The sequence below is a fragment of the Geospiza fortis genome, unplaced genomic scaffold, assembly GCF_000277835.1.
Source record: "Geospiza fortis unplaced genomic scaffold, GeoFor_1.0 scaffold157, whole genome shotgun sequence".
Lineage (NCBI taxonomy): Eukaryota > Metazoa > Chordata > Aves > Passeriformes > Thraupidae > Geospiza > Geospiza fortis.
Window position 1 is genome coordinate 6,105,381 of NW_005054314.1, and position 24,073 is coordinate 6,129,453.

The 24,073-nt window shown below is 39.7% G+C and overlaps 1 protein-coding gene and 1 long non-coding RNA gene across 6 annotated transcripts in view; one reads left to right on the forward strand and one right to left on the reverse strand.

Moving 5' to 3' along the window:
• Window positions 1-19,817: 19,817 nt before the first annotated feature.
• Window positions 19,818-24,073, reverse strand: part of SLITRK2 (SLIT and NTRK like family member 2) — a 5,134-nt gene continuing 878 nt past the window's right edge. Inside the window, exons 1-2 of one of the 2 annotated variants that reach the window (XM_031056026.1) lie at window positions 23,198-23,979; window positions 19,818-22,879 (exon numbers count right to left, since the gene is read on the reverse strand). In XM_031056026.1, coding sequence (XP_030911886.1) covers window positions 21,187-22,879; window positions 23,198-23,757 — 2,253 coding nt within the window. In that variant the 5' untranslated portion in view covers window positions 23,758-23,979 and the 3' untranslated portion in view covers window positions 19,818-21,186. Of the gene's footprint in view, window positions 23,980-24,073 lie in introns of those variants that run through there. The other variant, XM_005419856.2, reaches the window with a different exon arrangement.
• LOC115947768 overlaps window positions 23,574-24,073 on the forward strand; it is a 27,867-nt gene continuing 27,367 nt past the window's right edge. For 2 of the 4 annotated variants that reach the window (XR_004081626.1, XR_004081625.1), the window contains exon 1: window positions 23,574-23,812. This is a non-coding gene — a long non-coding RNA (uncharacterized LOC115947768). The remainder of the gene's footprint in view (window positions 23,813-24,073) is intronic. The other 2 variants (XR_004081624.1, XR_004081622.1) reach the window with 2 other exon arrangements.

A 24,073-nucleotide genomic window follows, 5' to 3' on the forward strand; every position in this document is an offset into this window, starting at 1 on the left:
ACAAGCACAGTTTTACAGATTTTAATTCATTAACAAAGACATTTCACTTTACAAATGTGCCATAAATCTCCTTTGTCAGCTTATATAAAGCTTATTTGAATTATCCTCCCAGTACAAATTAGGGAAGGTTCTAGCCTTTATATGGATTATTTTATCTGCAAGCACCACCACTGTGCAATTTCCTTGGACTGTGTCTGAACCAGACCTACCTGGAGGTCAGGGAAGAGTGAGAGCATTTTAAACTCCAGACTATGAAGGTTCATTTTTAAAAAATGCCTACAAAGTTCACGTTCAGCTGTAAAGCACCTGTGATCCAAGCAGGGCCTGGTGGTGCCCCTGTCAATAACTCTGGACAGTTCCTTTGTGAGAGGCCTCCTGAGCCCCAGGTGGGTCCTGCTCAAGATGTGAGTACTGCAGGATGGGAGGAGGTTCTGGGGCACAGCCCAGCCCTGGGCACTTGGTCAGTGGAAAGCATGGCTTAATATTAAACAAAAAGAATGGTTTCTAGTGTTCCCAGAGCTCTGCTGATTATTCACATCTCATGAACTCAACAAGCTGTAAATAGCAGGCAATCATGCATTATTTGTGAATGGTCTCCCTGCAGTTCTGCTTAGTCCTACAATACACACAGTTAAGAAGGCAACCTGTGAATGATTCCCAGGGAGGCATCATCATGCTCTGCAGACCCCTGGATTGAACCATTTCTTACATGCTTTTACAGATACGTTCTTTACTTTTTAGTGCAAACCAGATAAGAAGTCTTCATCAAATACTTTAAATTATTTAAATCTCTGTAAATTGAATCAATTTTATTTCCTGGGTTGTCAAATACAGGATGGGAAATCTTATCTTTTTGTTGTTTACTTTTTTTACTATAAAAATATTGGTGTTCCTGTACCAAATGCCATTCCATCTGTGGGAGTTGCACACAGAAGCTGTAGGAAGTTTCCTAGTTTCTATGTGCATGTTTAGTGAGATGCTAGACTTTTGATATATTGTGAAGGTTTCCAGACCTCTCACCAGATTTTAAACTCAATTTACAAAAGTTTTCTATTATTTCCCTCATGTTTGAGGTAGCCTGGCTGATTCCTCTCCCCATTTCCATGATGCATTTGTCTTCTCCTTGTGGCAATGATGGTCAAGGGATCCTGGAGGCTGTAAGGGTCAGGAACGACCACTTTGTTATCTTCTGTAATGCAGGAAGAGCCTAGAAGTTTATTTGCCCTGCTCTGCTGGATTCTGGTTATGATGGCAAAATAGGCATTAATAATTAAAGCTCATATCTGAAGATTGCATTCTTTCTTTACTACCTGTAACAACAATTTAACCTTTTTTTCCTCTAGAGATGGAAAAATGTAAAACCAGTGGAAAGTTGAATTCAGAGCAAAGGGAACCAATCATTTCTCAGCACCTTTCTACTGCACTGTAACCTCTGCTGTCTATTTCTAAAGCACTTAAATTTTCCATACTGCATCTCAGTGCACTTTTTTATTACCTTAGTCTAAAATTATTCTTTATAAGAATATATTCTGTTAATGGGAAAAAAAGAAAAAAAATCATAAATTCATCATGAATACTGATTCATAGTTTATGGGAATCAAGAAATAAAAAATGTATAAAAATTCTAGAACACATTTTCCTTGACTTTCATTGTATTTATGTAAATATTAAGCTTGGGATTTTATATGTGAGGAGCCAGAAAATTAAGATTTTTTTTTTCCTGAGAAGTGAAATATAAAACCAAGAATTTAACTTGGTGAATCAGGTACAAAATTTCTTAATATACTTAAATAATTCCTGAAAAAGGATGATGAATATGAAGGCAGCAAAATTTGCTGAGAGTATGGGTATATGGGTCAGTTATCACAAAGGAAGACTGATTTGTGTGTGAGGGATGGGAAGTTGTTCACACTGATTTTCTGGTTTAACATCAATTATGTGGTGAAGAGCTTCCAGACTCAGTGGCCTCGTGGTCCTGTTTGATACCATGGGGTGATGGATGAGCTCCACCAGGACCATGAGAGCAAACCAGACTCACCATCAGCCAGGCAAAGCATAAAACATCTGTGAAACTGCAAAGGATTCAGAATGAATTATGCAGTTCAGGAAAGAGATTTGGATGTTGGTACAGACAGCTTAATGAAGTCTTTGCTTCTGATGGCCAGAAGTCCAAAAAGACATTAGGAACCATAAGGAATGGGATGGGGAATAACATGTAAAACACTATAATTAGACCTGATAGGGAAATGTTCCCTCAGCAATGAGTAATTTGAGAACTCTGAACAAACCCCACACCTTTATTTGTAAAAAAAAAAAAAAAAACCCAGCCATTTGGAGCAAAAATTTCATTACATTCAAAAGGAGTCTAGTCAATTAATAATGCATAAAAATAAGAGGGATGTTCAAAATTGTTTTTGAAAGAGGTAATAAGCTGTGTTTCGTTTCCATGCTTATCCCAGTAAGGAAATACTTAGTGGGGAAGGCTGATTACAGCACAGATTTTAAAGAACTGTTGTGCTAGCCACTGATAGGAAATGAGAAAGGATTATAAGGTTAAGTGAACTACAGGATTAAGCCAGTGTAGTGTTCCTATATCCTTGCACTTTGCCTATGCTCCCTGAAAATTAATCCATGGCAGTATTTCAACATCAGCTCTTTGATGGAGCTATGGTCTGGACAATGTGCATTAAAAGGTGTCTCATAGATCAAAGCAAAATTATACCAAAATTTAAGAAAAATACAAAGAGTATTATTCAACTACAGGAAATTTGCTCTTAAATGAAAGACATAAATGTTTTGAATTTTAATGTAAAAAGCAAAGGTAAATTGAAGTTAATTTTTAGTGTGAAGCAATATAGAACCTGGTTCACATAACTGCACTCCACTGGTCTCAGCACAGACAATATTCTCACTTCAATGAAGTTATGTCACTTTTAATTGTAATAGTTCTATCAGGTATCTGCTTTGGGCTGTACTTAAGCAGAGTCCTAATTTCCCACTGGTGTAAATTACTGCAGTTCCATGGGGATCTTAATAATTTTAGCAGTAATGATCTGGTCCAGGATAGCCTGAACATCAAATTTTCCTTTGACCTTGTGACAATTTTTTAATTAATTTTATAAGGAAAGTAAATACAACTGAGCAAAGAGTAGATCCTACCTCATTTGTAGCAGCATTTTCCACAGAGGCAGAAGCAGGAAGATCACAACCTCTGTCAATAAGTAAAGGATACTTTAAAATGCTTAAATGGAATGGAATTAATCACTACTTAGCTAGCAGGGCAAAATCTATTCATTGATGTTTGTCTCATCCCCCAGCTAGAGACAACTAAATACTTAGTACTTTGTCTTCCCTCTGCTAGTTCCAGTAAATTCTCATTTTCTTTTCTTGTTAATCAGGAATGTTTGTTTTCCCTTACCAACTTCTGGCATCTTCCTTCATCTCCATTATTTAATTTTCTTTTAAATCCTAGCAATACTTATTCTTTACAGATCTTATACCCCATCTCCAGATACTTTTTATTTCCTTTGCCTTTATTTTAGGCTTTTCTTCACTTTTTTCCTCCCTTATCTTTTTCTTCCTTCTCTCTTCAGAAAACTCAGTGTGCAAGTTAATCTAATAGCATGAAGCTCACTGATATGATCAAGACTTGTGAAATAGAAACTAAGCCCTGACTGATTTTAGAGCCTTCTGGTGGCAAATCTCACATGAACAAATGGGTTCTTGACATTTGATCAGGTCTGCTTTCTTCTTAAAACAGGCTTTAAAATTAACCTGTAGGCCCGATTCTCCTTTTATTCTGGAAATATTGTACATTTGTTTCACAAAACTTTCTTCTCCATAGAGTAATTCTTGATTTGTTAAGTGTAATCCAAATCAGTTGTAGGAAATTCACACTTGGCTTTCTTCATTATAATCCCATATATTAATGAGAAGTTTTAGTCTCCTTCTGTGTGTCTATAAAGATTCAAGCTTCACAGAAAAAAAATAATAACTCCTTTACATTGCTAATACTCTAGAGAGAATGATATTAACCACATCTTATATATCTATGCAATACTCATGCAGAATCATAGGATGGTTTGGTTTGGAAAGGCCCTTAAAGGCCATCTAGTTCCACGTCCTTGCCATGGGCAGGGACAACTTCCACTCAGACCAGGTTGTCCAGGGCCCCACCCATGCTGGCCTTGAAGTGGTCAGAGATCTGAACACCTCCAGCCCTTCCACAGCTTCTCTGGGCAACCTGTGCCAGGACCTCGCCACCCTCATAGGGAGTAATGTTTCCTAATATCAAATGTAAACCTTCTCTCTTTCAGTTTAAAGTCTTTACTCCTTGTCCTACTTAATGGAGCCACTGCTGCTGCAGTGTCATTTTCATTTTCACTTTCTCTATGTCTTTGGACTAAGACAAACCAACTCTTCTGCCATGCTGATGACCCTGACCTGTTAACCCGTTGTCTGGAAGAATTCATTAAACAGCTGTTGCTCCTTTAAGGACATAGAATAGGCTTTATCAAATGCATCATAATAATTAGTTTCTTACTGAAAAGAACTAATTATTTTGAAGTTATTGTATTAAGAAACAGATGCAGCAAAAAAAGGAAGATCATTGTAAGCTAACCTCTGTAACCCACTGTAGGACACAGGATTGCAGCTCTTACATCCACGCCTGATCCTGACACATCCAGCATCCTCTTTAGTCCTGTTCTAGGCATCAGATGTGACACAGAGAGTCTTTTCTCAGAGACTTGGCTCAACATTTCTAATCTCTCTTTTGAGCAGAGGTTCAGAGACAGCAGCCAGGTCCAAAGTCCATTCCAATCACTGTACAGGTACTCAGGAAAGCTGGGTGAGTCCCTGAGATGAGCAGAAGGTTTCATACTCCTCCAAGGAGGCTGGGGCTGCCATTCCAGCTGTGTCAGAGTGTGTTAAAGTGGCTCTGGGCCTGCAGCTGCACAGCCCCTGCTCTGTGAGAGGCACTGGGCAGCACCAACACTGTGAGCACAAGGAGGTTGGAAGGCTGGGTTTTCACCACAGCTGATTGGGATTCTGAGTTATCCATGAGTTTCCTTATTTTATACTCAGCTAACAAGTGAATTCTGCCCTTTCCTCTCTTACTCAGAGAATGGTATTAACTGTGTGTATTTCAATAGACTGCAGCAATCCTACTGAATTTACCCAGAGTTTCAAATATATGTAGGGTATCATAACCATAGTGTCCTCATTCTGTCATATTTGCTTGAAATGTTTATATTTGTGTATTAGGTAGCTTCACCCTGCCTAGAAAACAATACAAAAAGCAGGATAAACTGTTTCTGTTTTCAAACATCTTCATTCTATCATTAATAAAAAACAGAAATAATTGCTTAGAGATCAGAGATAATTATGTCAGGGGCTTATTGATATTATGTTCCTTATTTTGTTTAATATAACTCTTCTTATATTGGCTCAGCAGTAGTTTTTAAACCTTCTAGTCTAATGGAAATCTTGTAAGAAGTGTAATAACTTTAATAGAAGATTAAGTAAATGGGAAATAACTGAACAAACTTGCTAAATACAAAAACATCATATACCTACTTTGCCATAATAAAGTCAGTCAGTGACAAAAAGGGTTTGTCTGTTTTTCAGGAATACAAACTGAAGATATTAAATTGGTGCCATAAATACCAAAAGCCAGATTCTTGACTAGCCATGGAATAAAATGGGATGATTATGGCTTCAATTTCAGAGGGAAATTATTCAACACCACAAACTAGTGGCTTGGAACATACTGCATGTTTAAACTTCTCTTTTCAGCAACAAACTGGCTGTTTCCTTACAAACTGTTTTGTTGCTGGGAGGATTTTCAGTTAAATTAAAACTTCCTATAATAAACCACTGTTGTTCAAATAAAGTCTTTATTCCTGCTCCTACTGAATTTACATGGTGAGTTTACATTTAGTGATACAGGATTGCAACAAAAGGGTGCAACTGACTTATACTAACTTTGGTGGGTGCATTTCATCCTTTTGTGATAAAGAAAGAAAGAAAAAAAGAAAGTGGATAATGGGCTGCTTTTTAGAAGAGTTGTCCCTACAGCCTGACTTTTCCTTCATACTCAGCATGCCTCAGAGTGCAAAGTGAAAAGTGTCAAATAGCCATGAGCAACAATAACAATGCATATTTTATCCTTAATAGCTCTTTCTTAGAACTCTAAATACTAGCTGATTGAGAGTCTAATTGAGAGTTTTACCCCCTTTTAGCAAAGAAAGAAACAATTCTGTAATTAATATGACTCATCTGTATGAATGTCAAAGAACTGTTTTAAGTTACTTGGTTTCTCAGTTTTTCATTCTTGCTATGGAAGGAAGAGAATGACATGCACTGCTGTGCTTTTGCCACATTTACATTCTACTTGTGTATAACTTTCCCATGGGGAAATCCTTATCTTCCTTACAGTTCTTCTGGATAAAACTCACAATTATGCAATTATTGCATGGATGAACTGCCCCATTTGATCAGTTGATATCTGAAAGTGTTCTGTTAGTGGAGCCAACATAAATGAGGAATAGAGGTAGTTATTGTTGTTTCATTTCTTTTATAAAGGAGAGAAGTGTGGATGTGTATGAAGCAGGAGAAGAATGGCTCACCTACAGCAAGAATACAGGCTGCAATGTCTTTCTGTCTGTCTTCAGGCTGTCTGCTTAGCACAAAACAGAAGAGCAAAATATGCATCTTTATTATTGCAGAGAGCAAGTAATGAAAAAGAATGATTATGTACTTGCTATAGAAAATATATCCATTGCTCTCTAAATGAAGACTAATGGTGTTGATTGTGTGATTAAGATCACAGCCCATCCAGGAAAGCCCTTGTTTTATGCATTTTATTACACATTTTGTCAGCACCAGTCACCAAGGGTGGATGGAGGAAGGTCTGTGTGGGGAGGGGGTCACACCCCAGCTGATTGATCATTGATCTTTACTTGACTTCTGCAACAGGGGTGAGGAGAAGTTGTACTGTACAAAGTGGGATGGCTGCAGAGGCACCTTTTCCCTAATGTGAGCACATTGGAAATCCTGCTAGGACTGAGTCTGCTACTCAGACTTGGGTTCATTTTGGGAGCTGGGATGGAGGCCCCAGGGCATCAGGAGGATGGTCTTTCCTCCTGGAACAGAGTGTTCCTTAACTGACTGAGGCGCTGCTTGTCTGGACAAACAGGATTGGTGTCAAAATATCAAAATACTGACAAGGGAGATAAATCCCCAAAGTTTGTAAACTCACATGACTTGTCTAGGTAACAATAGCCCTTCATGTCTGTGCTTCTGAAGTTCTAGACACCTTCTAGAGCTGCTCAGAGCTCCAAAAATAAATGACCATTAGCTGCTTAAAAAATACACGTATTTCTTTCATGATCAGATGTTAAAGAGATAATTTATGGTGTGGTTCAACACTTATACCAGTAAGCTTTTTGAAAATGCCACCTTTTGCTCTCGGGCATTTTTATTTATAAAAGGACATGTAGAAAAGATGGAGTGATTTGTCTTGGTGAGTAAGAGCAAAGCGAGGTCACTCTCTGCAAGCAGCAACTGTTATGATAAACAGCACATCATAAAGCCATGGTTGGCTAAGCAGAATAATTTTAAATACTTTGCTGGATACTCACAACAACTGCACATGGCTGGTGCTGCCTCAGAGTGATCAACACAGAGCCAGCACTTGGTGGAATCTCTTGCTTGCTCACCATTCAGTACAAACCCACTCTGAGCCCCCTCATGGGAGGAACTTCTTGGCATCTTCCAAATCTTTCTCTCTCCTGTACTTCTCTTAAGTTGAATATCTGAGATGCACAAGCATCTTTGCTACTCTAGAGACTGCTGAGTCTTTCTCTCTGTGTAAATATATCCAAATGAGGCCTTTAATAGCTGCAGAGGATGTGATTTTTCTGCTGGTGTGATGTGGGGTGCCACTGACAATTAGTCTGCTACAAAATCTCATTTGTGGCTCCTCTGTTTTAACTGTGACTACAAATCTGAGAAAGTCCAATTGCCTGAAAGGAGATAGGAAAGGCCATGAGGATCTATATCTTAGGAATCTATGTGGGATCCCAGGATTAGCTAAATCTTGCTAAAATTATAGCTTTCAAAGGAGGAATCTGGACATAAACAGAAAATTTGGTACAGCATTATATGAGCTGAGTATTTTCAAGCATAGAGGTGGGTGGAGGAGATTTAAGGCTCAGGAAACACTGAGAATTTGTGGCAGTAGACATAAAGGAAGGAGGTGTAGGGGGCTGCACACCACTAAAAATATACCCTTCTCATAAAAAAAAAATCAGAATATTTTTCCTTCTTGACCTTGATAGTTTTTTTCTCTTGACTAGAGTTTTACTTTTGGCATTAAAGCATAGGAAATTCATGTTTCTACAAGAAACTAGAAGATCCATATCGATGTAACTCAGAAAAAGAAAAATCTGCTTTAGTGTTTTCATCTATTTCCTGTTCAGTAGGACTTTTAGCTATTAATTTACCTTGGGGACTAGTCTAACTCACAAGGGCATACACAGTGTGCAGACAATGGCAATTTGCTGAGGTGGGTGAGATGAATCAACTCATGATGGGACCGATTTCTTCTGCTAACTATAAAAAGTACACTGATAATTAAATCAGAAAAGATACCTCATGCTTAGGTAGCTACTGTTAAATGACATGAATCCCACATGAATGACAAAATCAAGCAGCAAAAAAAGCAACATTTATTATAGAGAATCATCTGTGGAGGCATCAATGCTTACAGAGCATTTCTCAGAGGATCCTCTCCTTTTGTCACTGGAATTTAAATCTCTTCCTGCACTGGACTACAGAACACAGTTCTGCCATGTTTGGTAAAGTGATAATAATTCCTCTGCATTAAAAGGGTAGAACAGTGCATTTTTAAGAGCAATCACTGATTCTAAGGGAGTAACTTTGTTTAAAAATTGATGGTGGTGCTATGTGACCCACTTTTTTCTCAGGGCAGAGAGAGTCCAGTGCTTTTTCTGCCATCTGTGCTATCAAAAAGCACTTGGAGCCAGGGTCAGTTAATAAGGAAGACAGGGCTCATTTGTTCTTTCACTTTTGAGATCATCAGGGAGTCTCATCTCCCTTTCTCTTTTTTAGGATGGTCCTGTTCATATATTTGGAAGAGTTTATTCTATCTCAGTCTAGAAATTTAATGCCTTTATTAAACCCCCCAAATTCACACCCACCTCCCATTTAAAAGCAGATTGATTTCTGAACATTGCTACTTATAGAGGTAGCAAAATGTATTGGAATACAGTAGCAAGTGCCGGAATATTAACAGAGTAGAGCTAAATTATTTAAAGTAATTGTCCCCCATGTTCTCCATGCCATGGTAAACAGTTCTTAGTTAATAACATGGTATAAGGAACATGAGACTGTGGGGACTACATAACATTTGTTCACCCAGTAGAGCTTCACCATTTCTGAAAATCTTGGAGAACTTCAATTCAGGATGAGTAAGAATGTAAGAAACCTAACCTTTGGAAACTGTGGGAGATTTCTGCTCTGTGCTTTTCTGGCAGCAGCAGTGTTGGTGTCACAGACAGAGCAGCAGCACGTAGGGCTGCACTCAGGGATGCCAGTCCCTATTCAGCAGCTCCACCACTGGAGCCCTCTTTGACCTCCAACACCAAGTACTTCCTCTTATATAACCATTTTAATATTTATCTTCCTCTGTGCCCTTGTTGAGACATCTTACTTATCTTTTCCTTAATGATAGTGACATCTTATTGAGTGCAATGAGATGAGGAGTGTCAGGCAGGCTCCCAGCACTCTCTCGAGGAAAGCTGATTGTGTCCTTCCCACTTTCCCAGTCAGCTGAAGCACAGAGCTCTCCAGACCCAATTGCAAAGCCCTTAGAATGGGATTTCTACCAGGACATTAGATTTCTCACCATATTAGCCAAGTTTAAGAGAGGGCAGACAGCTTTGGATGGATAGACATCAACCCAGGGCAACTGCCCTGCAAGCAGGTCCTGGGGAAGCAGACAGGCTGGGAGCCCAGTGTCTGGTTTGGCTGTGCTGAAACCCACCAAAACCTTACTGTGGAATGAGAGATGGAATGTCATGCTGGAGGAACCTGCCTCTATGTGTGAGTGTGAGGGAACACTGCTAGGAGGGCAGAGTCCTCATTTTTTGCAGCCTCATCACATCTTCAAGACTTTGCTTCTGTGTCTGCCCTCTGTTCCTTCTTGTGTCCCCACGGCTCCTCTTCTGTTCCTTCCTTCCCCTTTGCAGAAGCAGCCTAGCAGTTACTCAGCCTGACTCCTCAGCCCAGAGGCAGCAAAATTCAATTTATCAGTTCAATTAATTCAGTTAATAAGCAAAATTCAACAGATCAGAGAACTGGCATTGCAGTCAACATCACAATCCATGTTGCTAAGTGGAGCTCCTTCGGTGAAGGGGACGTGCCATTGTTATTTCCATGCTCATATTTTATTGATATGGAAGAAACTGTTAAGGGTATTATTAAATTAGAATCTCATATAATGGGAAGTGTTCTGGAAAGATGCTGGCGAGGCTTACAAAGTTTTGCTCATTTCCCTCAAAGCTTTCACAGCTTTCAGTGTGGCCTTTTCACAAAGCTAAACTCAGAGGATTAACGCCGCTCTCCTCATGGTACTCTGTTTACCAAGGAACTTTGGTCAAAGGGAGAAAAGTGGACAACTTCAGACTTTTCATGTCAGTGCTACTTACAGAACAAATATCCATTGGCAGGGTAAGAGCCAGAATAAGAAGAAAAGCAGCTTTCTACCTATTGTGCAATAAATCAAAAGGTTCCAGTGAATTTCTTTGAGTGGTAGCAAAATTGCTTAATCGAGGATTTCAAAGGGTGATCAAAACTGTTTTCAGTTATTCCTGACTTGCGCTTGTATCATTCCAGACTGAGCTGAGTCTTTTTCCCTAGTACATTCCTTTATTTAAAGGCAATAGAAAGAAGAGAAAGCAGTGAATTTCAATTATCAGAATCTTAATGTGTGGGAAATATGACTTCAATTCCTCCTCTGGAACATCTGAATAAGAGCAAATAATTGCAACTTCTTCACTAATAAAAAGCAGAGGAAAAAAGAAACAATAAGACAACATTTTCAGAAATTGGATTTTCATTATCTGCAGTAACACAGGAAGCTTATCTATGGCAAAGAAAGCCAGTCTGATTCTAATGTGGCATAAATATTTGCATGATAATAAGGTAATGTATTTTAGATTAAGTCAATGTACTGCTCACAAAGAAAAAGAGACAGCTGTGGCCTTCCTTGGGAAAATGTGACTTTCTGGATGTGACTTTGTGCATCTCAGGACTCTGCTGCTGGTTTTCTTTGAAAGGACATTTATGGTTACAGTGCAATTACAATTGGCTACAGACTCACATCCAGACTCTGAGGGTGGCAGAATAGGGATGCAAGAGCTGCTAGAAAGCTTTGATCTTTAGGAGTAAGTGAGAAGTCCCAAGGAGATTTAGTGTCCTAAAGGAGAACACAAAATATGCCTGCCTGCCTCCCTGTGTTGTATTACAAACTCTTAAGGTCTGAAAATTAAAAGGGTTTGTGAAGCACCAAGTGTATAAATATATCAACCAAAGAGTTTTAGTACAGAAATTATTCCCAAAATGAACTAGGTGCTGAACTTTCAAAGATCTCTTTCTTTTCAAATGTGACTAAAAATTCCAAGGCAGTGGCAAATTGTACTGGTTCTATAGCAGTGGAATCAAAGGGAACAACACAGTGCACTGACAGCATCAATCCATTATTGGAATAAATGCTGATTGCTCAAGTGAAGGAGTTCACAAAACCAAACAGCTGCATCCTCAGCTACTGTAAACCAGTTCTGTGATGTTTATGGAAGCAAACATTGTTTACAGCAGGTGAGGGTATGGATATCCTTCCTTAAATAATAAACTCTGTTTTCTAAAGAGAGAAAAATAATCCCCTAAAGTGCTGAAGATGAATATGTAAAAAGGATCACTGAATATTTACTTTCCTTGATACAGATTTCTCTGAGAATTTAGTAACAAGTATTTTTAAGGACTACTTTGAATTGCCTCTTTAGATGTACTTCTGCTGGTCCAGGACAGATGGTTTACCTTGCACAGCCAGAAATAATGTGGGTGTACCATGTATCTTATATTCTACATAAATAGCCTCTAAACAATTGCCAATAGTCTAGAAATATGAAAGTATGAAATTGTGCATGGGATCAGAGCACTTGCCCTATGGAGACAAAAATCTCCATGTCACACTTGCAGTCTAGAAACAGGAATAATTGGTCACATCCCACTTTATGAATCAGCAAGAAAATGAGAGCATCAGTCTCAGCACTCTCAAAATTTAGATGGGCATAGTATGCAAACATAAGGCAGAACAAAAGGCCTAGCCAGTGAATGAATTTTAGTAGGTTAATCAAAAGCAAATTTAAAAGCTGAGGTAAAGTTGTCTCTGTTGTGTTGAATGGTGCTACAGATTCTTTAGTCCTACATTTAGAAATCAGCTCTCTTTCATAGAAGCATCATGCCATGGAAGATTGTCTGTGGAAAACACTGGGCTTTCCTACACATAGCTGGATTTTACAGTATGTAGTTGGGCTATATATGGAAAATATGCCCACAGTCTGCATTCAATGGACAAGAGAATTATTCTGGTAACTATAGAGTAGAAAGAAAGAAGTTAAAGAGGAAGGGAAGAGGCTGACAAGGAAAGTTGAATGAATTTCTTTCTTTCCCCAGAGTGCCAGGCTCTTATTTCAGCAGCTGTCTGCCACTCAGAGCCTCTCTTGGCTCGCTTGCCAGCATAAAAACTGTCAGCAATAGCCCAACTGACTTCACACAGAAAAAGGTGAATAAAAAAAATGACTTGTATGCTGAGAACTATTTTTTAAGGGATTCTATAGGGCAGAAACAGGCAAGGTAATTCAACTCAGCCAGAGAGGGAAAACTGAGGAGATGGGGTGCTCTGTATTTTCAAAGGTTTAAAAAAAAACTGTAGCTTTTGCCTCCCCATTTTATTCCATATATCTCATATCATTTTACAAGGAGACAGTATCTTTTCCCTGTACAAGGTAATCTTCATGGTCTGTTTTTAACTGCAAAGACAGAAAACAAAACTAAATCTGACATGTCGACACCACATTCTTAGATCAGGAAAACATATGCCAGGGAAAAAAAAACAGTACACTGTTAGTGCATTTGGATGAAGCTATAAAAGCTTTGAAAAACAATTATACTTAACATTTCTCATCAGTAAATCCCACCAGACTAAGGCAGAAAGTATCATCCTCCTTATTTAATGATGCAGAAATTAAAGCATGGGGACACAGGTATGCCTTGTGCAAGGTCACTGGCAGAACTGAAACGAGAACATTGTTTTCAGTTCCCAGCAAATGAGCTTTTAACTGGGGCCACTGCTTCACTATCTACAAAACAAAATAAAACAAAACAACAAAAAAAAAAGATAACATAAACAAAGTCCTTGGTAGCTCAAATTTAGGCTTTCACTATGAAATATCCATTAGGACTCTACTGTTAGGAATTATCCCCAAGCATTATTTGGAGAGCAAAAAGAAGCCATGGCAAACTTAAGCCACCATCAAACAAATTTGTAAACACTGCATTACAGAAAGGAAGGCCACATCAACAAATATAAGAATTATCTACTCAGCTCTGGTAAGTAGCTTATGAGTTGGATGTGATGGTAAATATGGTTACAGAGAATACAGGCTACAAACTATACCACTAATTAAGGAGTGAACTGCAGCATGAAGCATTTTCCCCTCTTCCATTATCTCTTCACATGAGCCATGCTTATATCTGAATGACAGTAAATCTGCTCTAACTTTAAGGCTGGGATTTCTCAGCTCTCCAAGGGAGCTTGTCCAGTTCCCTCAGCCCTTAGGAAAGCAGCCTGTGTACCATTTCCCTTTAGATGTTCCACAGAAAAGTAGGCATTTTTGTAAGCTCTTTGAGTCATAAACTCTGAACTCCTTAGTTTTCTGGTAGTCTCCTGTTAACATCTTGACAGTTAAGACAACTATAATCTACCTTTTTTTCCCTCTTTCCCCCACCTCCACTATCTTACACAAAAAACACAAAAAAACCCCTACACAACACTGTTGTTAGAATTCCTTTTGATTCTCTAGTAATCATAATAAATCCCTCTGAAACCTTCAGGAAAAAAACCCAGAATTTTGAAAGGCTTTTCCCAGCCTCTAACTCCCTCTCTTTTTTCTGTTATAAGCTGAATATTATAAGGTTTTACACAGATACTTATTAGCATGTATGTGTTTCAAATTGGAATTCATCTGAATAAAATCAGCAGCTTAGCAGAACACAGCAGATGTGATGGGAGCAGTAAGGCTTTGGGTAAAGCTTAGCTCACTTGAGTGGATCACTGAGCTGAAACTTCTGACTTGTTCAAGTCTCAGCTGCCTGATACGTGAGGAACTTGGCTACTTTTGAAATAAGATAAAGAAAAACCAAATATTTAGCTGATTCCATTTGACCTCCATAGAAAGAACACAGGAATAATTAAGAATTAAAATTTAGAAGAGATAGAATAAACCAAAGGTTCCAAGCAAAACCTCACCCAAGAGTAAGAGATGTGATAGCCAAAAGGTTGCATCACTCAAACATTACTGAAAATCTGATCTTGAAGCATAAACTTGGAGTGTGCTGACTTCAGATTTGTGGGAATGAGTATTGAGTCTGGAAAACGCCCAAATGGCATTTTAAATGATGGTAAGAAGGACATAGGCATTTTTCTCTCCTCTCTGCCACTCACAGCTGGGGAGTTCATTGGGATTATTCTTATTTAGTGAGATTCCTGTCACTCGTGCCAATCCCAGGGCATCCTACAGAAGGCACTCAGGTGTAAAACTAACAAAGGTACTCGGCAGCTGCACCTGAATTCCTCAGATTTGACTGTACCCTGGAATATTTAAAAGCCTCTCTGACAGAGATTCTTGTACGTTGTATGTTCTTCTGTGATTAGAAGAAAATTTATGTGGTCATTACATCTTCACAATTCTCAAAAAAAATTCGTGCTCATTTCAGCTATCTGGCTAGGATGCTGGCATGCATCAAATCTCTAACAAATCCCTGGGGAAAAGGAAAAAACTTCATAGCATGGCAAAAAACTGCCTTAACTCCAACTCTCGGATGAGAGGCTTTCAAAACTAAAATCAAGATGTTCTAAAATAGACTCTGTCACATTATCAGCAATCTCAAGGGGATTTTTTTCCAGGCTTTTGTATGGAAATATGTCTTATCTCAAGAGGAGATAACTGCAACAGGTCTATATACATTAGCTGTGCTTTTTCCAATGTAAAGTTCATTTTTAAAAAGGCTGTTCTGCCTCCTTCTCACAAGATAACGGGTGATTAACACTTGTGGCTCTGGAGAGCAATGCACAAGCAGGGCAAGAAGACACAACCTGTGTTTTCAAGACACAAATCTACACTTGCTCTGTCACCGCAAAGAATCCTGGCATTATTATATTGCATAACTTTGTAATGCTGATGTAATTTATTATACTGCAAATATGTATTTACATTACCTTGACTGCTTCCTTCCTAAGATCAGCCACAATGTTTTGTGTTGCTCACTTGTAAGCAGCTACATTCACTGATCTGAAAAGTTTGCTGACAACTTAGTTTACAAAGGACTTTAGAATTTAAAAGTCTATGGCATTAAATGCACCAAAGGTTAATTAATTTAATTTTAAAGGACAGAAATAAGAACCATTCAGAAATATTGCAAATAGCTCTGCTCCTCAAAACCTTGTTTACTTTCTCAAACTGAATGCAGAAGCAGTGCTAACATAGGTGTGTACACACAGGGTAACAGCCAGGGATGAGAAGAAATCCTGAACACTTCAGTCTATCCTCAAGGATAATGGAGGTGCATCTGGCCTCTAATTTCATCCCTCCAAATGGTTAACAGCATGTACCAGAATCTGCTGCTGTATTCACAGCGGTGTCCTCTGTGTTTATGATCTCAGGAAGAAAGCCACTTTTATAACGTCCTGTTTTTCAAACTTCACTCATACTCTTGAGCCTATTTGGTCTTGAGAATGACTGCATCTCTGACTGCCACTCCAACATTTCTTTCATTCAAAATGATCTATTCATCTGTATTCATAAACATGTCAATCTACTGGTTCAAAAAATTCAACCAACCCTTCAAGAACAAAAGAACAACAACAAAAACCTTCTCCTTAATCCACCTCCCTCATTAGCTAGGATTAAAAACCTTAGTCAAAATGATTGGCCTTGTGCCCAGAAAAGCTATGAGATCAATAATCCAAACAGACTTAATGATCCTCTTAGAAAAGAATAACTTTTGTACTTCTTTGGAACGCTTAGAAAAACTGATGGGAAATGCACAAGAAGTGTCACATCATCTGCATAAGTTAATTTATGTTATTTTGAAGTTCTACAGTTGGAGGAGGTCTTTGGGAAATAGTTTTTTTTTTTCCTTCTCTGTTAATTGTCTGCAAAAACAGTAATATGAAAAATCACAAACTGTATCAGTGATTAGCCTGTAAGAGCCTAAGAAGTTTCATTAACATTTCCAGTATCTCATTTCACTCATGAGCAGTTTAAAATTACTGTATCCGTATACAAGCTCAGTATTCTGTAAGACTTTTTTTAGGCAATTGAACTTGTTGGTATCCTTATTTTGACATTACTAATTACAGCTTCAAACTTTTAAAAAGTGTGACTTTTATTTTACAAATTCAAGTGTTGGTGGGAAGAAAAAGAAACCCAAATTAAGACCTACTGTATAGCACAAGGTGATGCTATAAAAAGTCAGTGCATTTGGCCAAAGCAGGGTTTAAACTCCACAGGGAATGTTTCTCTCATGGACAGGAAAAAAATGTCTTGGAGTAGAGATGGGCAGATACTGCAGAGCATGGATGTTGTAAGCAGGTGTGCTAGCTGCAGTCAGCCCAGCCTGACTATTTTCTATGTGGGAATTAGCTGTTATCAGCACTCATTATCTATCCTCTCTACACTTCCTGGAAGAAAGCAGGCGTAACTGTAGCCCAATTCACACCTTGTGTTGTGAGCAGGAATAAATCCCCTTTGGATGGCCTGGTATCTTTGCTATTTACGCTAGAGACGCCACACAACCAGTTTGAGTTTAAAATTTTAGTAGCTAATTTTGGCAAGATTAACTCATGCTGAAGACAACTCACCAAAATGACAGCCAAGAGCGATGTGATGGCAGTGGTTTCAGCAAGCTCATCCATTTGCTCTTGCTCAGAAGAGCTGCTTGCATAGACACGGGTTATCCCACCTGCCCCAGGCTGGCACACGGGGAATCCTGCATGGAAACCGAAACCCTCTGCGAATTTAGGCTTCTGTTCTCTGTTCAATGAGGGGTAGAGGGAACAGCTAAGCAGAATTTCCTCCAGCACAGCTCCCAGGAAAAACATTGGGACCAGGTGTCTCATTTGACACAGGGCGACTCAGCAATGGCAGGGCAGGAGGTGAGGGCTGAGCTCAGGTGGAGCAGGGACAGCAGCTCCCTTCAGAGCTGGAAAAGGTCCTGCACAGCTTGCTAGGGAAGGAATGGACAGCCTATAGGGACAGAGGCAAGCGGAAAGATTGGGGCAGGATGAGGGCTTTGGAAGCAGATAACAGAGGTGGGGTAGGAACTGATAATGCTGGAGCCCAAAAAGGTGAAATCTGATGGAAGACAGACTGCAGAGAGGAAGAGCACCACTGGGCACCCAGAGTGGCTCTGAAGCAGGCTTGAGGACACAAAGAACACTTTTTCCAAAAAGTGACATTTTTTTCTGCCACTAGGGAGAAAAATGGAAATATGTTGATAAACTTTATCTAATACTTACCCAGAAAGGTCTCAAAAAAAAGGAAAAAAGTATTCATGCTTTGGAATGTAGCACTCCTCATTTTCACTAGAAATACCTGCACAGTTTGAACAGTGCTTCAGTCTGCACTGTTACTGTTTCTGTAAAGGTCATTAAGTTCACTTTCACAGCAGAAAACTTATGAAGAAAGAAAACTACTTGTACCCCATTTTCCTGAGGGAATAAAAACAACTTTGCTAACCTGGTTACATAATTTTCACCGTTCAACTTTTCAAACTGTGAAAGAAATTTTTTTTCAGACTCATTATCAAGCCACAACTCAGGCAAGCAGCTCTCCCCTAACAAGCAGCAGCTTCCAGGGCAGCACAGCTGAAGAAATGTGGAGACCTTCTATACAGCAGCTGCCGACACACTTTCCCTGTTAAACAAATCTCTTTAAGTGTAACTGAAAAAAATCTTCTCTTTCACCTAGACACTCTATGAAAAGAATTGCCTAAAAGATGTCAGCTGAAGGGTATAAAAACAAACCTAAAAGATCTACAGCAATAATAATTTTTTAGCTGGTACTGGTGATGCAAAATAAAATCTAGTCATTAAATAAATTCCACTAGGAAACCTAAGGAAATGTAAAGCAACAGCAAGCTCTGTAAAGTATGGCTGTGCCACTAAAGCAAACATCAAAGAACTGAGACTAAAGAACTAAACCCAAACAATATAATGTTACTAAAAGAATCAATTCCCTATCTTTGTTGTTTGCCAACACTAGAACACTGAAAACACTTCTGTTGAAAAAATTAGCTTTTTTTTTCTGATGGAAAAAACCTTTGTAATTGGTTCTTGCTCACTGGAGAATAATTAATAACAATATCCTAGCTGCTGCCAGATGTAACACGGTACTTGTTCTGCAGGCAATGCTAAATTTGTACCTGGAAAGAGTTAATAACTTTACTTTAAAATAATACTTCTACTTTTCTCAGTGTTTCAGTAATAAATGCTTTTAATTACCCAGGGGAAGGAGCCATAATAAGACAATCAGTACTGGAAGCTTTCAAGCAAGTACCTTGCTCAAAGATGGTTGTAATTCCAGTCAAATGTTCCAAGTTCAACTAAAGTGATACCATTTCACCTCCCTCTTGATGTGAGACCATTTTGAAGACTGATTCTTCAGTAGTTCATTGTAGCACTTCAATTTTAAACCTGATCTAATGAACAGCCATAGATGCTATGGATTCTAAACATAAAGAATTGACATGTTAGCATATTAATGTACTCAGATGTCACATAAATCATTAGAAGGCATTTTACTAAGTGACTCAGATATCTGGCAATACACATGCAAAGCCTCTTTAGCTCTTAAATATAAAGTAACTTCCTTTTGGCAAAGTCCTGATTAGAACAACATTGATTGTAGTTATTTATAGCTTAAATGCTATTGCTGACAATTTCTCCAAGTTGTAGATACTGTATTATTAACTATAGTAAAGCTCTAAAAATCAGTCAGTAGAGGCCACTTCAATCTCTGCATGATAATAAAGGATTATTATGTGCAGTAACCTATTTATGAAAAGGAAACAGTGTGCTTCTTTCAGACCCCATCAATTGCTTTAATAAGGAATTGAAAAGCCTGGCCTACTTTATATGCAGATCACCATCCCAGTTGCATAAGGATTTAGAACAGACAAAACAAAACTGGTTTTGTTGTAAATAAGGGCTGTTTGTTTAAATTGCACAATAATGTTTGCATCTAAAAATTATTTAGAAGCTAATAAGGTTTAATAAAGTTTGACTGTATACTTGTTAATAAAAATGGTTTCAATATTCTCCATGAAGGAAAAGCAAATTGAAGGTGATAACATAAAGCTTGAAGCAAAACAGGCCTGAGTTAATGGGAAAGGAGAAGACTCGTTGCATTTGTTCACTGATGGGCTTAAGAAAACCAGTGTTGAGAATGGAATTCAGTTAACTTAAACCATTTTATAAAATCTAAGACAGTGAACTTAAAGGTAGTTTTCTCTAACAGATTAGAATTATTGCAGTATTACTTCTGCTTTAGAGACAAAAAGCACAGACATAGACACAATTCAGACTAACAAAAAGTTAGTGGGATGCACTTACTGATTTCAGTTGGAGGACTCTGGAGTCCCGGGTTCAAATTTTACCTTTGGCATTGGTTCATTTGCCTGTATGTTAATAAATTTAATGAGGTGTGGGATGACCCCTGCTGGTGTCCCTGCTTATGAAAAAAAATATGTATCTGGCAAGAAGAGGACATGTTAATTTCAGTCCAAAAAGTTACAAATATAAACTTTGTCCCAAAATGTATAAAAATACCTAATCCAATGCATAAAATATTATGAGTAATGTTCTGTTAAGTATGAAAATAATCTTAAGCCATTGAACATTACTGTGTTAGAGCTGCAATGCAATGTATTAAGAAGGACATTAATTGTTCAGTTCACTATGACATTGTGTTAAACATCTTTTATTAATGAGCTGTTATTCCCGGCTGAGGCATTTGATAACCTCTAGTCCATTGCTAAATCCTCTCAGTTGATTTCTGTGAGTCACTCTAAACAAACCTAGAGGGAAAAAACACCCCAATAATTTACATTTGAGTTTGTAAAGTCCTAGAACTAGAGTCATTTAAAGAAGGGTAGCTTTCCTATAAATCAAACCTTCTGATTTAATGCAGCTGACATATAGATCTATTTTACAATTTTTTTAATTTCAAAAATACAACACATTAAAATAGGTTCAATTTATCAAAGCTAAGAGCAACAATTAAGTAATAATGTACTTAAAGTGCAAAGGCACTTTAACACAAAAAAGTGACGCCCAGTGGCTATAGTTGGTAATTGAAACAGCAGTACTGTATATTATTATTTACAAAAGAAAGTCATAGTCCAGGAAAAAAAGATCTTTGGAGATCTTCTACATAATACATTAAGTTTCCATTTTGAAATGAAAAGGAAAAAAGAAAAAAACCCAACAGAAACACCAAAGACCCCTTCCTCATTTTCTTCAAAATAAAAAAAAAATTATGCAAGATCTATTACAGAAAGATACATTTGCAATGACAGTTCCTAGAGAAGGGTCAAAAGGAGAGAGATATAGAAATAACTTAAAGGGAATGTTGTGAAAGCAACACCACAAAGCAATCCCTGCTATGCTGCAAGGGTTCCTTTTCTCTCTCACTCCTTCTCTGATTTAAAAAAGTGGAAATGTTGGGAATGCGACAGATGACATCAGTACTGAGTTCAGACTCAAAGAAATATGATGCTGAGCTCATTTAAAAAATTTTCTTTTGTCTCCCACCTCCCCCCTCACAGCTGACTGATTGCAGTTTGTTTTTCCAGAACTTCGAGGTAGTCTGGTTCTGTTTGTAGCTTTCCTTGGAGTAAAGGATGCTCAGGTTTAGACTGTTCTGCAAAATATTTCCTGGGAGTTCCATATAAAACAGTTTTATTTATCCTGTCCTGGTTTTGGCGTCTGGATTCATATGAAGGGGCAAACTGCCTTTTGGGTAAGGTACAAAAGTTATAATGAACTAATCCTCCGGTGGGGAGTTCCTTGACCCTTTCTGCAATATTTTGATACAGGAGCTCTGGTTCCCTTGGTGAGGACTGCTTTTCCAGCAATTCAGCTGCACTGATGGTAAATGCAAGACTGGTGGGGTCTTCTTTTTTGTGGTCAAGACTGCTATAGCTAAACTCATGGAGATTCCTGTAATAGGCAACTGGATCCCCTTCCTTTTGCATGTAGATTGGGTTTTGGCACATCTGTCCAACAGGAGGGGGAATGTAGTTATAAACATGTCCTTCAGTTTTATCGTGGGTCTCAGTGTTGTAAGACCCATACTGGAGTTGAAATGAACTTATATCTACGTTGTTGGCACTGCTGGGCATGCTCTGCACCCCCTTCCGGCGCTTAAGGACAAAGACAAACAGACCTGCCCCAAAACAAACAGACAAGATAAACACAACCAGCAAGCCTAAAATTAGGACAGACAGTGGAACTTCGGTGTGTAATTCTGGGTAGGAGCTGGGTGAGGCACCAACATGGGGGGTATCGGTGTTCTGGTTCATGGAGAGGACAGAAGAATCTGACAAGTTGGGGTTCTCTGGGCAGATGGCTTCTTTGCTCAGGAATTTCAGATGCTCTCCAGAGTGCTTGGCGGGAGACTCGCAGATTACTTCATTGATAACTACAGGGGGATTTGACTGCTGGTTGTTCTGGTCAGTGACTTTCTCTATCCAGTTCCTCAGCCCCAGGATGTCACACGTGCAGTCCCAAGGGTTCTCTTGGAGGTCTATCTGAATCAGAGCCGAGAGCTGGTCCAAGACTCCTCTCACAGGCAGGTATGAGAAATGGTTGTTCCTAAGGTTGAGCCTGGTGAGGGAAGTGCCTCCAAAGACATTATCAGGCAAGGATCTGAGCAGGTTGTTATTGAGGAACAACAGATGAAGATTACTCAGAGCATCAAATGTGCGTGGCAGGATCTCCTTAATGACATTGTACTCTAGGTAGAGATATTGCAGGCTGTGCAGCCCTTCAAACATGGACTGGTACAGAACCTCAAGGTAGTTGCCATTAAGGTAAAGTCTGCGTAAACTTGTGAGGTTTGTAAAGGCACCTTCTTGTATCACTGCAATTCTGTTATTTCCTAGATGTAGCAAATCCAGAGAGCTGTACTCTGTGAGATCGGTTCTATAAATGACTTGCAGATAGTTACTGGTAAGGTAAAGTTTCTTTGGACTGGTTGGCCTGGGGTGCAGATCAGAGATGTTACTTATCTTTTTCTCTTGGCAGTTAACCATTAGGCCATTGTCTGAGCTCTGGGACGTACAGATGCAGCCAGCTGGGCAGGTGATGGGCACAGGAGACTTTGTCTGGTAAACCATGATAGGTCCAAATATTTGCCTGTCTTTCGACACAGAGACACGGGGGGTGGGGCGGTTCCTAGTTTTGGGTGGCCGGCTGGCTTTTGGAGCCCTGGTGGGATTGATGGCAGAGTTGGCTGTGGGCGATAGCCTCGAGACGTGTGGGTCTGAGAGGACAGGGTGTTTTTCCCTCTGGTTTGAATCACTGGAGCTTTTTCTAGGGCAGAGATCTTGCCTGGTGAGCTGGGTCACATCTTTCCCATGAAGCCTGAAGGGGGTTTCACAAACTATTTCGCCCACAAACACGGTGATGGTGTCTAGCCAGGCCTTGAGTGGCAGCAAGTCGCAGGTGCAGTTCCAAGGGTTTTCCTCCAGCTGGATTTCCATGATGCCTCCAATGTGCTCCAGCACACCGGCAAAAGGCATCATCTTCAGCCGGTTCCCCCGCAGGTCGAGGTGAGTGAGGAGCACAAAGCGGAAGACATTGCTGGGCAGGGACAGCAGGAGGTTGTCATTGAGGATCAGCACCTTGAGCTTGTTCAGCTTGCTGAATGCCCCCGCTTCAATGGCACTGATGTAATTGTAATCAGCCTGCAGGTACTCCAGACTCTCCAAGCCCAGGAAGGTGTCTTCCTTCAGCACTTCCAGCTTGTTGTTGTTGAGATGCAGCCTCTTGAGGGTGCGGAGGCCGCTGAAGGCCCCCGTGCGGATCTCCTGCATGTCGTTGTTGCCCAGGTGCAGGGTCACGGCGTTGGAATAGTTGACAAACTCATTGGGGAACAGGCGGGTCAGTGCGTTCCCATTGAGAAACAGCTGGTAGATCTTGGACGGGGGCGGCAGGAGGAGGCTGACGGTTGTAAATCCCTTGTTTTCACAATTAATGTTCAGCACGTTCTCCTTCTCCTCGCAAGGGCAGCGGCTCTTGCTGCAAATGTCTTTGGCAGGTTTGCGACTCTCTGTCCACGAGATCCCAGCCACTGTTAACAAACTGAGCAACCAAGCACCCTTCAGCATCTTTATGCGCCGTCGATCCCCGCTGTGGTACCTACAGTCAAACCTTTTGAGACAGGTAAGGAGAGAAAGAAGAAATCCCCAGTGAACACGGCCGGGAGCAGGGGCTGCGTGGGGAGAGCGAAAGCAGGTCGGAAGGCTGGGGGGGAAGGGGAGCTGCAAGGCAGAGACTTCCAAACTCCTCTGGAATCCCCTCCTCCTCCTCCCTTCTTTTCCTCTCGGAAAGCGCCTGCGGAGCTGCTGCGGGGGAAGCCCCGTCGGGGAGCTCCCCAAACCCGGCTCCCTAGCGCTGGGCTCTCCGCCCGATCACCCCGCCCGT